This window comes from Bacillus rossius (assembly GCF_032445375.1).
Source record: "Bacillus rossius redtenbacheri isolate Brsri chromosome 4 unlocalized genomic scaffold, Brsri_v3 Brsri_v3_scf4_2, whole genome shotgun sequence".
In the NCBI taxonomy this organism is placed as follows: domain Eukaryota; kingdom Metazoa; phylum Arthropoda; class Insecta; order Phasmatodea; family Bacillidae; genus Bacillus; species Bacillus rossius.
Window position 1 is genome coordinate 8328862 of NW_026962011.1, and position 13550 is coordinate 8342411.

Below are 13550 nucleotides of genomic sequence, written 5' to 3' on the forward strand. Positions count from 1 at the left end.
GAGAACGCCATCTTGTTTTCGTCTGCTAGAGTGTGCTGGCGACATGTTAATATAATTTTCTATTCACCATACCTTTAACCTCGACTGTTGGCATTTAACTTTGACATTTGGAAGCACAATCAAAAAAGGAAGCACAGTTGGAAGTTGACTTTGACCTTGAAATTTGACCTTAACCTTGAAATTATCATTACTTTAACTATCGCATCCACAACCGTAGTATTAATAACATATATTTTAGTCAAACCATATAAATGATAAGACTTTAACAAAAAATGGTTGGTCTATAAGGGTCATAATAATACTGGTACGGAATAGGAACTCGGCCTTACATACACTGGCGTACTTAAAAAACCTACACTTGATAATACCATCACATGAAATCAAGATGGTGGTCTCTACTAAATAAGATGGCTGCCTCCGGCAGACAACGATGGTATATATATTTTTTATTTTAATAATAAATTATTTTAAAGAATGCGGTGTAATGAAAAATTGTAACAGGGATGAGTGGGGTGTTCGATGACAATGTCATTGTAACAGAGGAGTGGGATGCTAGATGGTGTATTCATAATGTAGGGGAGTAAGGTGTTTGATGCGCAGGTTTTTTAATTAAAATTTTATTAAATAATATTTTTTAATTATTTTTTTAAATTTTGATTATTTAATTTTTTATTAATTTTAATTTTTTTCATTAAAATCGGATAATAAATAAAGATTTTCAAAATGGCGGACGAAACTCGAAATGTCTGAATGTTCTAGTAAACAAAATGGCAGAAATTTCTAGAAAACAAAATGGTGGTTAAAAACAAACTGCCGCCGGGGTCAAAGGTCAAGGTCAAATCCAAGATGGCTGCCGGAAGTGACGTAATCCAAGATGGCCGCCGAAAGTGACGTAATCCAAGATGGCCGCCGTGGCTTTCTGGCTCCCCCTCTACCCTCCGGTGCCACCATACATACTATTTTTACCTACTTGCGGGACACTCCCATAACATCGGTCAAAGTGTAGCGTCTACATTGTGGAAACTGCATTTTATGTGAATGCGATAAAAGTCGAAATTCTAATTCGTAATTATTAACAATCATCAAGGGTGTTCATGGAGGGTTTGTGAAATGTTTTCGATGTTACAACATGGCGATGTTGTGTTGAAAATTTACTTAAGCTACGTCACAGCAATGTTGGTGTCGAAGATTGAATTATGCCATCGTTTTTCAAATTATTTAAATAATTACCTAAAAGCCTATATTTCGGGGGAGTGCGTTGGAATGGTACACACCTATCCAGTTCGTTATCTTACAAAACATCAAAGTGCAACATCCAATATGCTTGGTAACATCAGACATAATTTTAAACCACACTAGCATTCACAGCCATCACATGTTCAGAAACTGATTTGGAGCACATTTATAATTTTTTTTTTACAATATGGTTTTTTAAGTGTACGTATGAGTAATCCGAAAAAGAACAAATACTGAGTCATTTTTTGCTCATATGTGTGCGCGCACGAGAAGTGCGAAATATTTTCTAGCTCTTTCTAGTAATATCTTGTTCTTTTCCTTCGATAGTGCATAACTTATTACTTGCAACCACTGTGAGTTTATTTTAAGCAATTTGTTTTAAATATTTGTTTTAATTCTACACAAAATGTTGGTAAAATTACAGCGTAATGGAATATGGATTTTTTTTTTGTAAGAGACGAGATGGTTTGGAACGAGCAGGAAGAACGTAGTAAGATGTCCGTGAAAGTTACGAATGATAGTTTACAGCCATTTGACTGACAAGTGCAAGGGATTGTAAGGTTTAGTTTACAGAAAGAAATAAAATAATATTTTGGACATTAAAATAAGTAAGACTTTAATACTTTCATTATCCTAACTACTGCTGATATTAAAGTGACCGGTACCATGGATCTTGAATATTTTAAATTACTCCACAACTCTTTCGACTAAGATTTTTTGTAATGGATTTAGTTAATTAATTTTCAGGCATAAATCAAATTTTATAATTTTATGTTGCTAAATAATAAAAATATGTAGTAATATTTTGGTTGATATTAATTACTAATGCCCATATTTGTGAGTATCGTGTTCATGTAAGTACCAGGAAATTCTAGGAAAACCTTAAATAAAATATTATTCAACTCAACTTACAGATTATTGCCCTCTCAATGAGCTACAAATTTTAGGTAAAAACTAAAAGAGAACGTTATAAGTTCACGTGGTTGTTAAGTTCCAACAATCAATTCTTTTCTGCTAATTTCTGTCCGAATTATAGACGCTATTTCCCTTACATTCTCTAATTAGTACTTACACTATCGGAGATCCACCTGTGCTCATGTTTGTTTATGAACTAGGATCGGCACACAATATGTTGCACCATTCAACGTCATACATCAGATTGACTTTGATTATTATGTTTAGAAACCGCGGGCGTTCTGCATGCCTTACCGCATAGAGCCGCATTTGGTCCATATGCTGAACAACACCATGTTTTCAGGTCACCCAAAACATTGGTTAGTATTTAAAGTTTACATTGTTAAATTTAAAAGTTATTACTTTAAACTGTAATATTAATGTAATAGAAAAAAAATGATGTAAAATTACAGATATTTATAAATTTGTACATTTAATTGAAAACAATTCTATCTCTACAAAATACTGTTCACAGTAATACTGGGTTCAGATTCCTATCCGGGAATTTATGCTTTGTGTTGTCCAAGTACCTCCAATAGATAAAATTAATTATAAACCGTTCCTTGAGTAGATATGCAGTACAAACTGAGCACATTAATAACCATAATAACACACAAAGTCAAATTTTTGAATACTGTATTATCTTTCCCGTGGTTGAAATAAAAACATACTGGAATTAAATATCAATTTAAGTACCTATATAATTATTCGTCTATTTTTGTAAGAAATACTAATTATTATATCAAAAAGCGTTTTTAATATATGCGGAAATAACTATAGTCATGTGTTGTACAAAGTTACAATATATATCTTGTAGTAATACACACGATTTCTTTGTGACTGGTTTCCAAAGGATTCTTTCATACATTCCGAAAAAATTTTCTGTGTATGGATGTAAATATGTTTAGACACGTAAATTTTAATTCGTACTTACTAACCATCATCAGTTATTGTCAAGCAACATTTAAGCTATATTTTGGAGATATGATATGGTGAAAAATCCAATTAAGTGTTTGAATTGTAGAACAATTGTTCTTTTCATTAATACACAGCTTTATACAAAGTTTTAAGATGCCATCAGTAGTTAAACCAATGCCAAAATAGCTTTCCAGTATTAGCTGCGTAAATAATCAGCACGTCACAAAAAAAATACTAAAATTGTTTAATATTGGATTATATTTTCCATAGTTATAGTTTGAATGAAATATCAAATAATATATAAAATTTAGCACCCATTTTTGTAAGAAATTCTGAGTGTTATCTCGAAAATAGTTTTTCATTTATGTGTGCAAAAATAACCATAGTTATTTGTTGTTCAAAGTTATTTATTTTAGTATTACAAACTTTTTATTGGCAACAGATTATCAAAGGAATCCCTTGTAAAATTACATAAAGTATATTTTTCTATGTAGTTAATTAATTAGACCGTAATATAATATCATTATTTTCAATTATGTTCATTTTAACTTTGGTTAATGTTCAACTATCAAAGTTTGCATAATTTAAAATAAAAATCAGTATGTGTCAAACTTTCCCCCCTTTAACAGAAATATCTTATATTCTGATTTTTATTGCAAATTTTAATAAACAAATACACGCTATAAAAACAACTAATGTACTTTCTTTACAAAATAAACGCACGTGTACGGTTTGAAATTAAAAATAAAAATGAATTCTTTTAAAAATTTTATTTATTTGAGTTTATTGTACAAAAGTAGAAAAACACTTATATAGAAAAGGTATATAGATTTTACAGTGGAACTCTTATAATTCTATTAAAATAATAAATCTTTTTAACTAAATAATACAAAGAAAGTTGCTAACACCGTGATTTTAAAATTTAGTATCAACTAAATAACTGTAACATTTTTAGACTAGTTATTAATATGTCTAATTTTATATTACATTGTCAGTGTTTATTTTTTAATTCACATGCCAGAAATAAAGATATTTCATCATTTAAATAGCTTTCACATAAGAGATTAATTATGGTGGACATAGTTAGAAATAATATTATTTACACCAGCAGGAACACTTGCTAAACATTTTAGCAACATATATTTAAGAGACACCGTAATAAGCTATTTAAATTGTATCTAAAATAAACTGAAGATAAGCAATAACTAAAAGATAGGGTTAAAGAATTTAGATAACGAGGATGAAATTAGTTATATGTATTTATGTCGTCAAATAATTAAGCTGGAAAAAAATTACTTTTGGTTATTCATACTAACAATATTATAAATAGAGGTGATTAGTATTGGTGTTACATCGCATACAAGTATAATTTTAAGGTAAGAATTACATGTAATGTTTGATTCATAAACAGTAATTCAATAAAACATAATGACTACTACTTTAGTTGGTTCTTAAAATTATTTAATTCTAGTACATAAATAATAGATAAACACATTGACTTGACTCTTTTTATTTGACATAAAATTGTCCACGTTTATAATATGAATGAAACTGTGGTAGTTTAAACATTATGTAATATCATGCCAATTAACAATAGAATTAAATCATCAACAAACGTATTTAGACACCCAAAAATAAAAATAAGTATTCAAAAAATTAAGGTTTCTTGATCTAAATAAATTAAAAAATGTAAACCACTACTGAAACTTACATAAAGTATTTTAAAAACTGTTGGGCATGCACAGCTATCAGATAGTACATTCTAAATCTAAATTTTTAACTTGAATCTGTAAAATGTAACTGAGAATTTGCTAACAAGAGCTTACTGGCTAGTAAATCAATGTACTTCACTGTGAACCTTAGTAAGGAACTCACTGAAGAATTAGTGTAAAAACCGATGAAAAAATAACATTTAATAACAGAACCAACTGTAAAAGTCTAGTTCTCAAAAAGGAGCTGTTTCAACTACTTCTCAGTCTAATTTCACTGATTCGGAGCAATTGCAACCAACTAAAATGAAGGCTGTGTGACATATTCATGAGTTTGTAAGCAATAGTCTCTATGTCTTAATAAACATGTTCATATATAGAAAACAAACATTAAAGAAGCTATTTCAAAGCAATACCAGTCCAGTCTTCCGGGAACTGTAGTGTAAAATATTAAAAATTATTTTATTTGCATTCATTATACACTAGTCCTTATCTTCATCAGTGTCACGATCGTCATCGTCGTCCCCATCATCATCATCGTCGTCGTCGTCGTCATCATCGTCGTCGTCATCATCGTCGTCGTCGTCATCAATGTCGTCTTCATCATCATCGTGGTCGTCGACGTCAAAATGATGGCTATGGGAGCCTTTGCTGTTGCCTGTTAGGGCGAAACCATGGCTGTTATAGATGTGACTCCTAAGATCATAAATGTTTCCTCCAAGACCATAACTGAGGCCACCGTAACCGATTATTTGTCCTCCGTAGGGAAAGCTGTGACCTGCTATTCCATAACTTTTACCTACGTGAGAACTGCTTTTTCCTTGGTGGGAAATGCTGCAACCTCCTATTCCAATGCTTTTTCCTCCATAGCCAGTACTCTGTCCTGCAAGGCCAATACTGTGTCCTCCGTAGCCAATACTATGTCCTCCATAGCCAGTACTCTGTCCTGCAATGCCAATACTGTGTCCTCCGTAGCCAATACTATGTCCTCCATAGCCAGTACTCTGTCCTCCATGGCCAGTACTATGACCTCCAAGGCCAGTACTCTGTCCACCGTAGCCAGTACTCTGTCCTCCGTAGCCAGAACTCAGTCCTCCATGGCCGGTACTCTGTCCTCCGTGGCCAGTACTCTGACCTCCATAACCAGAACTCTGTCCGCCGTGGCCAATGCTAGAACCTCCTTTTCCGATGCTTTTTCCTCCATAGCCAGTACTCTGTCCTCCGTAGCCACTACTCTGTCCTCCAAGGCCAGTACTCTGTCCACCGTAGCCAGTACTCTGTCCTCCGTAGCCAGAACTCAGTCCTCCATGGCCGGTACTCTGTCCTCCGTGGCCAGTACTCTGACCTCCATGGCCAGAACTTTGTCCGCCGTGGCCAATGCTAGAACCACCTTTTCCGATGCTTTTTCCTCCATAGCCATTACTCTGTCCTCCGTAGCCAGTACTCTGTCCTCCATGACCAGTACTCTGACCTCCATGACCAGTACTCTGACCCCCATGACCAGAACTCTGTCCGCCGTGGCCAATGCTGGAACCTCCTTTTCCGATGCTTTTTCCTCCATAGCCAGAACTCTGACCTCCAAGGCCAGTACTCAGTCCTCCATGGCCAGTACTCTGTCCTCCATGGCCAGTACTCTGTCCTCCATGGCCAGAGCTCTGTCCACCGTGGCCAGTACTGCAACCTCCTTTTCCGGTGCTTTTTCCTCCATAGCCAGAACTCTGTCCTCCGTAGCCATTACTCTGTCCTCCATGGCCAGTACTCTGACCACCATGGCCAGAACTCTGTCCTCCATGGCCAGTGCTGTAACCTCCTTTTCCGGTGCTTTTTCCTCCATAGCCTGAACTCTGTCCTCCGTAGCCAGTACTCTGTCCTCCATGACCAGTACTCTGACCTCCATGACCAGTACTCTGTCCTCCATGGCCAGAGCTCTGTCCTCCGTAGCCAGAGCTCTGTCCTCCATGACCAGAACTTAGTCCTCCGTGGCCAGTGCTGTAACCTCCTTTTCCGGTGCTTTTTCCTCCATAACCAGAACTCTGTCCTCCGAAGCCATTACTCTGTCCTCCATGGCCAGTACTCTGACCTCCATGGCCAGAGCTCTGTCCGCCGTGCCCAGTGCTGCAACCTCCTTTTCCCATGCTTTGTGCTCCATAGCCAGCACTCTGTCCTCCGTAGCCAGCACTCTGTCCTCCGTAGCCTGCACTCTGTCCTCCGTTGCCACCTGAACTATGGGCTCCATGTCCTCTAGAGCTACTGATTTTCATACCATGACTATCGTTGTGTACTCTGGAGTTACTTTTACAGCCACATGTTTCACCAGTGTTAGTGACGTCCCCGTAAGACTTGTTGGCCAAAAGCACTACGATGGCTATGACGACTACCTGCAACACAAAAAAATTATGACTTAGTATTAATCCTGCTTATACCATATGAATTATCTGCTGTAATTTACAACATCCATTGACATGAGAAAATTTATAATATTTTGTATTATATATTCAGATATCTGTATCACATCAAGCAAATTAAAGTTATTTGTGTTGATCTTGGAAACCATTAACCGAAAATTGTAATGCATATTTTGTAAACAAAGCCGAAATGAGTACCATTTAATCATAATGTATGTCATGATTAAGATGTAGATTACATCTTTATATATCTAGTTATTTAAATCAGATTGTAATAATATTCACGTATACATTTGACCTTCTGTATTACTTTCCTCATAAATGTTTATGATTCTCAGATATTTTTATATTACACATGAATAGATGTTAGTTTTCCAACGGAAGTATTAGTGTTCTCTTCCCGAACTATTCCTCTCGTCCTGGCACTCTATACAATTGCACTCATTAGCTTCCTTCAATGAAACCCTTGCATGGACAGCGCATTAAATCTTATTTAAATCTTAAGTCATAGAGCCGTCGTAGAGGACAAAGCGTTTCAAAGAAAATAGTTTTTTTAATCTTTCTTCGCCTTTATATAAAATTTGAAATGTAAATGATTTCTGAATATTATATGCACTCTGCGTTTATATTAATGCAACGAAATTTTAAATTTTTATATGTTCTCGCACGTGGCCTTCCTATGTTAATATTGGCCGTTAGAAAATTGAAAGAGATATGTCTCGATGACTCATGTTAAGAAGACAATCCCCCTGGGTACACATACGGTGTGCAGAGCTTCAGAAGAAACCACACAATTTGACAACAGCTCTAAATTTCAGAGTGGGGTCTGTTTGTGAAAAATATTTAAAAATGCGCTGAGGGCAGAACGATAGCTATGTTTCTGTATTTTGTTCTTAAACTTTATTTATTAGATGTTGTAAAACGGCTGAAATGCGTGTTTTCAGAATATTTTTTACACATGAAACATCCGGTAAATATTCTTGAAAGTACACACGCGCCTTGAATACACCCTTGTCATTATTTCTTCATCATATAATTTCATGGTCAAATGTCATAGTTTCCCTATGCACGATGAGAAGACCACGGCTAGTTCACTAAGCCTCTAATGCATAACCCTCCATTTACTTTACCTTTAAAAATCAAAGTACGCTAAACTGCTTATGACCATTATTGTTTTTCATTTCTGACACCATTTTAATTTTAGGACCAGTCAATACATCTTACATCGTGTGTGGCCATAATTATGAATTATCTTCTTGATTAAGTGGCTAAATGTTTTCTTTACTCACCCGTCACTAACGAGAGAAAAATAGTGAAATGTTCTGAGGGGCTTTAACATCTCAGTTTCTTCACACGCGATGTTTGGAGAAGAATACTTACTTAAAGCTTAATCACGACGTTTCACGATAATCTTCGCTATTCTTTACATTAAGTTTTACAATTGGTCCTACTGCAACGCGAATAAGGAGTGAAACGACGGATGCGTTGGTCGTGTTCCTAAATTCTCGGTTACCACACTTTGTTCTCATCGCTGATTATGTGTTTGCAAAACGCCAGCTTCCTAAATAGTGTAAAATTTTGTGTAAACATAACTACGATAATAGTGTAAAATTACAGATATTTGTACATTTACATGAAAGAAATTTTAACCCTACAAAACATGTTCGTAGTAACACTAGGTTTGAATTCTTGTTCGGGCATGTAAGCTTTAAGTTGTCACAGTACCTACATTAGTTAAAGGTATTAGTGAACAGTTCCCTGAATGGTATACCAGTACTTACTTCGTACATTAACAACAAAATGAAAACATTTGTTGATTATTCGATTATACTTACCTAGGTTTGCTTACCTACATAAAACTTCAATTAAAATTTTTAATTATTTGCCAATTCTCGTAAGCGTAAGCGGGACAGGAAAATTTCAGTATTTTTACAAAAATACGTGTTACGTTTATACAAAAATATCATAGAAATGTGCTGTACAAATTTACAATATATTTGTTGTAGTAGTACAAACTATTTCTTGGCAACAGGTTACCAAAGGAATCTTTTGTGCAAGTCCAGTTTTTTTTCATTGTACTGTTTCAAAGCTCTAGTGTCGTAGGTTTAAAAGAAATTACAAAATTGTTCAAGCATTTAAATTATCAGTTTATTATTCTTAGGTTATCATTTTGCTTTAATTTATTAGCTGTATACGTTTACCGACAGCCAGAATTAGTAATACATTATGTCAGTTTGAAATTTGAATTTCACAGAGATAATCTACCTGCAGAATTACACTCTACGCTGCGTTATAGGTAATCAGAATTGTGTAAATATTTTAACTTTTAAAATTTTCAAAAATTTAAAACTAGTTAAGACGTTACATAGCTAATATAACTTTTTGAATAATTGGCGTACATTTAATCAATGGTCATTTGGTAACTCCTAATAGCTCAAGTTATTCCTTTTCCAAAAAATGAATTGGTTTAGTCAGATCTTTTGAAATTTTCTTCACATCACGGTAAAAAAAAAAAATTGCATAAAAATGCTCAATTCCGTGTGAGTACCCTGAGCAGACATACAAAAAATTGAAAAAAAGTTAAAAGTCTAAGAATCATCTTACTTTTTATTATTTCTTTATCTAGTTCACCTTTATACTGCATTTTTGTCAGAACTGCATGATCCAAAAAGAAAATAGCAACCTCAGAGACCAATTAATACTTTGTAACCAAATGCATCACTTACCTTGGTCGACATAGTGCGTATGTCTCGTGAGCCCCTAGCGGATGTAGTGGTGGGACGCTCTGTCGAGTGTGCTTCTTAGTCAGGAACCACTGGGGGTTATATACCACCACGACAGGAGTGCTCCCAATGTGTCGGAGTCATGGGCCCACGCGTATCTTGGCTCGGAATATTTGTGCGAAGAGCTAATCAGTTTTGATAGCCGGCTACGTTACCATTCCTTTCCGAGACGCGAAGTTTCAGCGAAACACCTCGCAAGTCCATGCGGTTGACTTGGAGTAAATTAACAGCTCCGTAGTGCTTGGACGTTTCCGATATGCAGCTATCGTGAGTAAGAGTACGATTAGCTGCGGTCAGCACGCGCGCCGCATTACACTGCTCCGATGCCCCGCTTTGATGGAGCCGCAGGTTGACGTAACTAGAGAGCACAGAAGAGAGTTGATCCCCGGGAGTCGCATTTAGGGAAGGGCGCAGGGCGCTAAACTGGCAGGGTAATTTCTACTTGAAGATCTTATTGTTAGAACACAAAAAAATTTTAGGGTGGATAAACTGAATTATTTGTATTGAAAAATACATGCATGGGCGTAGATACCAAAAGGGCAGAGGGCTTCCCCCCGAAGTTAAGAATTCCCTTACCGAGGGAAGGGGGGATGTTGGCCATGCCTGCTTTTGCAAAAGCGTAACTGTGAAACGGGTTTGACGTCAATACTACGTCTTATGGAGATATTTCTAATTATTTTAACGTTTTCTGCTTATTGCATGCATGCAGGCCAAAATAATGGTAGTATACAACATAGACCGTATCCAGACACGACGGGCAGAACTCTCGGGCAATGAACCCACTACCCCCTTCGGACTGGTAATTTTCGCGGGCCACCCCCCCCCCCCCCCTTGACATTACTACAGATTTGCGCGCCATTATACATGTATATCTTCAAATATTTAAATATTGGTATTTTCCACGTACTACCCAACTTGTAATGACTGTATATAAATACATTTATTTACCATCTAAATTAAATTACAAATATATTTCGAATACTGCAGTGGAATTATTATAAAGTGGCGATTAGAGGTTTTGGGGAATGATTTTTTTTGTTTCGTTATAAAAAATGGAGGGAACATTATATTAATTCTTTCCCAGGGTGGAAACTATTCTAGTTATGGTCCTGGGTGTCCCTAGACTTTCTGGGACCTTAATATTTGGGAGAATGGCTTCACCGAAGGCTCCCCTCCCATTTTTGGTTGGTTATAAAAGCCTCCAGACAAAAAGGGGGAAGATACCGGAAATATTTAAAAATAAACATTTTAAGTCTACATTTTTAAGCCAACCATTAAATTAAAATTTTAACATTGGCTATGCAAATTTATTTATGTGCCGATTGTACAAAAAATAAAAACACTAAGGATGAATTTTGTGTTATTAAAATCCAAATAAATGATGGTTACATAAAGTAATGAATAGGATATTAGAATTAATGACGAACATTTTACTTTACAGGTGCGTCGGTATAGTAAAAGAGCTTTGCTTGGGTCTGGAGTCGCCCCTGGATGCTGTCCGATGGGTTCAACTCTATGACTAACCATCTCTTTCCTGTTAGGCAGGTTTATTAGTTACGCAAGAAACGCAAGCTGCGTAAGGTTCAATAACAATTTTTTCAGGTACTACGCATGAAGCAAAAGCTTCGGCCAACTTCCAACAGTAGTATGTAAATGGGGCTACTGGCGCAGGATGCAGGTAGTGGAGCCAAGAGCCGAACCACATCTCTGACGTCACGTCCATCTCTGACGTCACGGCGGCCATCTTGGAGGAGTGTAACGGGACACCGAGTAACGGGACACAGCGTAACGGGACACATTGTAACGGGACAAGCATATCACGGTGGCCATTTTGGATCCGCCATTTTGGATGACGTCATTTTGTGTTCTCGAACATTCCAACGTTGTGTGTTCTGCCATATTGGATGATGACATCACCATTGCAATTTCCGTTATGGTCGCCATCTTTAAAATCTTTATTTATTATCCGATTTTAACGAATTTTTTTTTAAAAATCATAAAAAAATTAATTTAATAAAATTTTAATAATTTTTTTATAAAAAACATACTTTTACGACACGGAGTTCAGAGTCCTCGGTTCGAACCCGATGAGGGCAAAAAAATTTAAAAAGGCGACAGGCTCCTTCCTCAATGGTGGATGCAGGCAGACTGACTCCCACCACTTTTTTCAAAGCATAATTATCGTCACCTAGTATGACGTCATGTCCACCATCTTGTCTTCGATGCTGGAAGCCATCATCAATGTATCGTCGGTGAGAGTGCGCTCACGCCATGTTAGTTTAATTCTTACCTGCTAGAGTGCAGTAATCATTTACTACGGAGGTTCCCCCCGCCATCTTGAAATTCGGCCGCCATCTTGTAAATCCGTGAATATTTAGCTATAAATTCGGGAAAAGTTCCAAAATTCATTAAATAACTCACTCATTAACTTACATATCGATTCGATCGATTCCCGTCCTCGGTTCGATACCCGATCGATGCAATAACGTTTAATTTTATGTAAAAAATAATAATTTCAATAAACCATGTTCAACATTCGTAAAGAGACTTTAAATACTCTACTACCGTCATCCTATCAGACATCAAGACCACCATCTTGGAAATGTGTATTTCTAATGCTAGAGATTCGGGAAAAAGTTCAAAATTCATTAAATAAATGTGTAATCTATATACTGATTGATAAGATCGACTTAGGTCCTTGGTGCGATCCCTGGCCGATACAAAAAAAATCAACTTTAATATTTTAAAAAAGTACCACTAAAGTGACAGGTCTGAGATAATTAAAACACTGCAAGTTCTCTTAAAACTTTTATTACATAAATACAACACTACTACAAGTACAAAACAATACACAGACATATTACTAAAGGCTTGTGGATTCCTTGATTAAAACAGTCTTCTTACTATACGAACCAAGTCTTTTACATATTCGTAAATGTCTATTCAGTTTATCAGGTCGACATATTGGTACACCACAATTTTCACACAAAGACGAATTATCGACTTCATTAAAAGGACAGTGGTATATTTCGTGTCGTTGTGTACTTTGAATATTTGCCAATGTTTTGTTACAAAATATACAGGTTGATCCCGATGAATGTACAGCCAGTCTATAACAATTCCTGAGGTGCCATTTTAATCTTCCATTTTGTACAAACCTGCTTAAACACCTGTTGCACTATATTTAATGCGTTCATAGTTATTACTACAATTGTGTATTACATAATCCCGTAGTTTAAAGTTTTTGATCTTCTCACAGTACTTGCAGTCGGGTGATGGAACACCGCTGGATGCTCCTTCCTTCATCAATGCCACTGGAACTGTTGACAACCATTGTAACACTGCTGACATGTTAACTTCTGAATCCTTTGAGGTCTGCTCTGCGGAAGATGTTGCACGCGTCGAAATCTCCTGCTGTGCTGAGAGAGCAGGTGTAGCTGTAGCCGTCGTTGTCATCGTGCTCTGCACTGATGATGGTAGACATTCGATCCAGGTTGGTGTAGATAGTGGTAATGATGCCATCGAGTTCTCAAGAATAGCTAGAT

The 13550-nt window shown here is 36.1% G+C and overlaps 1 protein-coding gene across 1 annotated transcript; it reads right to left on the reverse strand.

The window, feature by feature from the left end:
- Positions 1–3937: 3937 nt before the first annotated feature.
- LOC134542067 (loricrin-like) lies at positions 3938–10062 on the reverse strand. The gene is made up of 2 exons (XM_063385955.1): positions 9949–10062; positions 3938–7195 (listed from the first exon to the last, which is right to left on the reverse strand). The coding sequence occupies exons 1-2, from the start codon at positions 9958–9960 to the stop codon at positions 5300–5302; spliced, it is 1908 nt and encodes a 635-aa protein (XP_063242025.1). The 5' UTR covers positions 9961–10062; the 3' UTR covers positions 3938–5299.
- Between the last annotated feature and the right edge of the window lie 3488 nt (positions 10063–13550).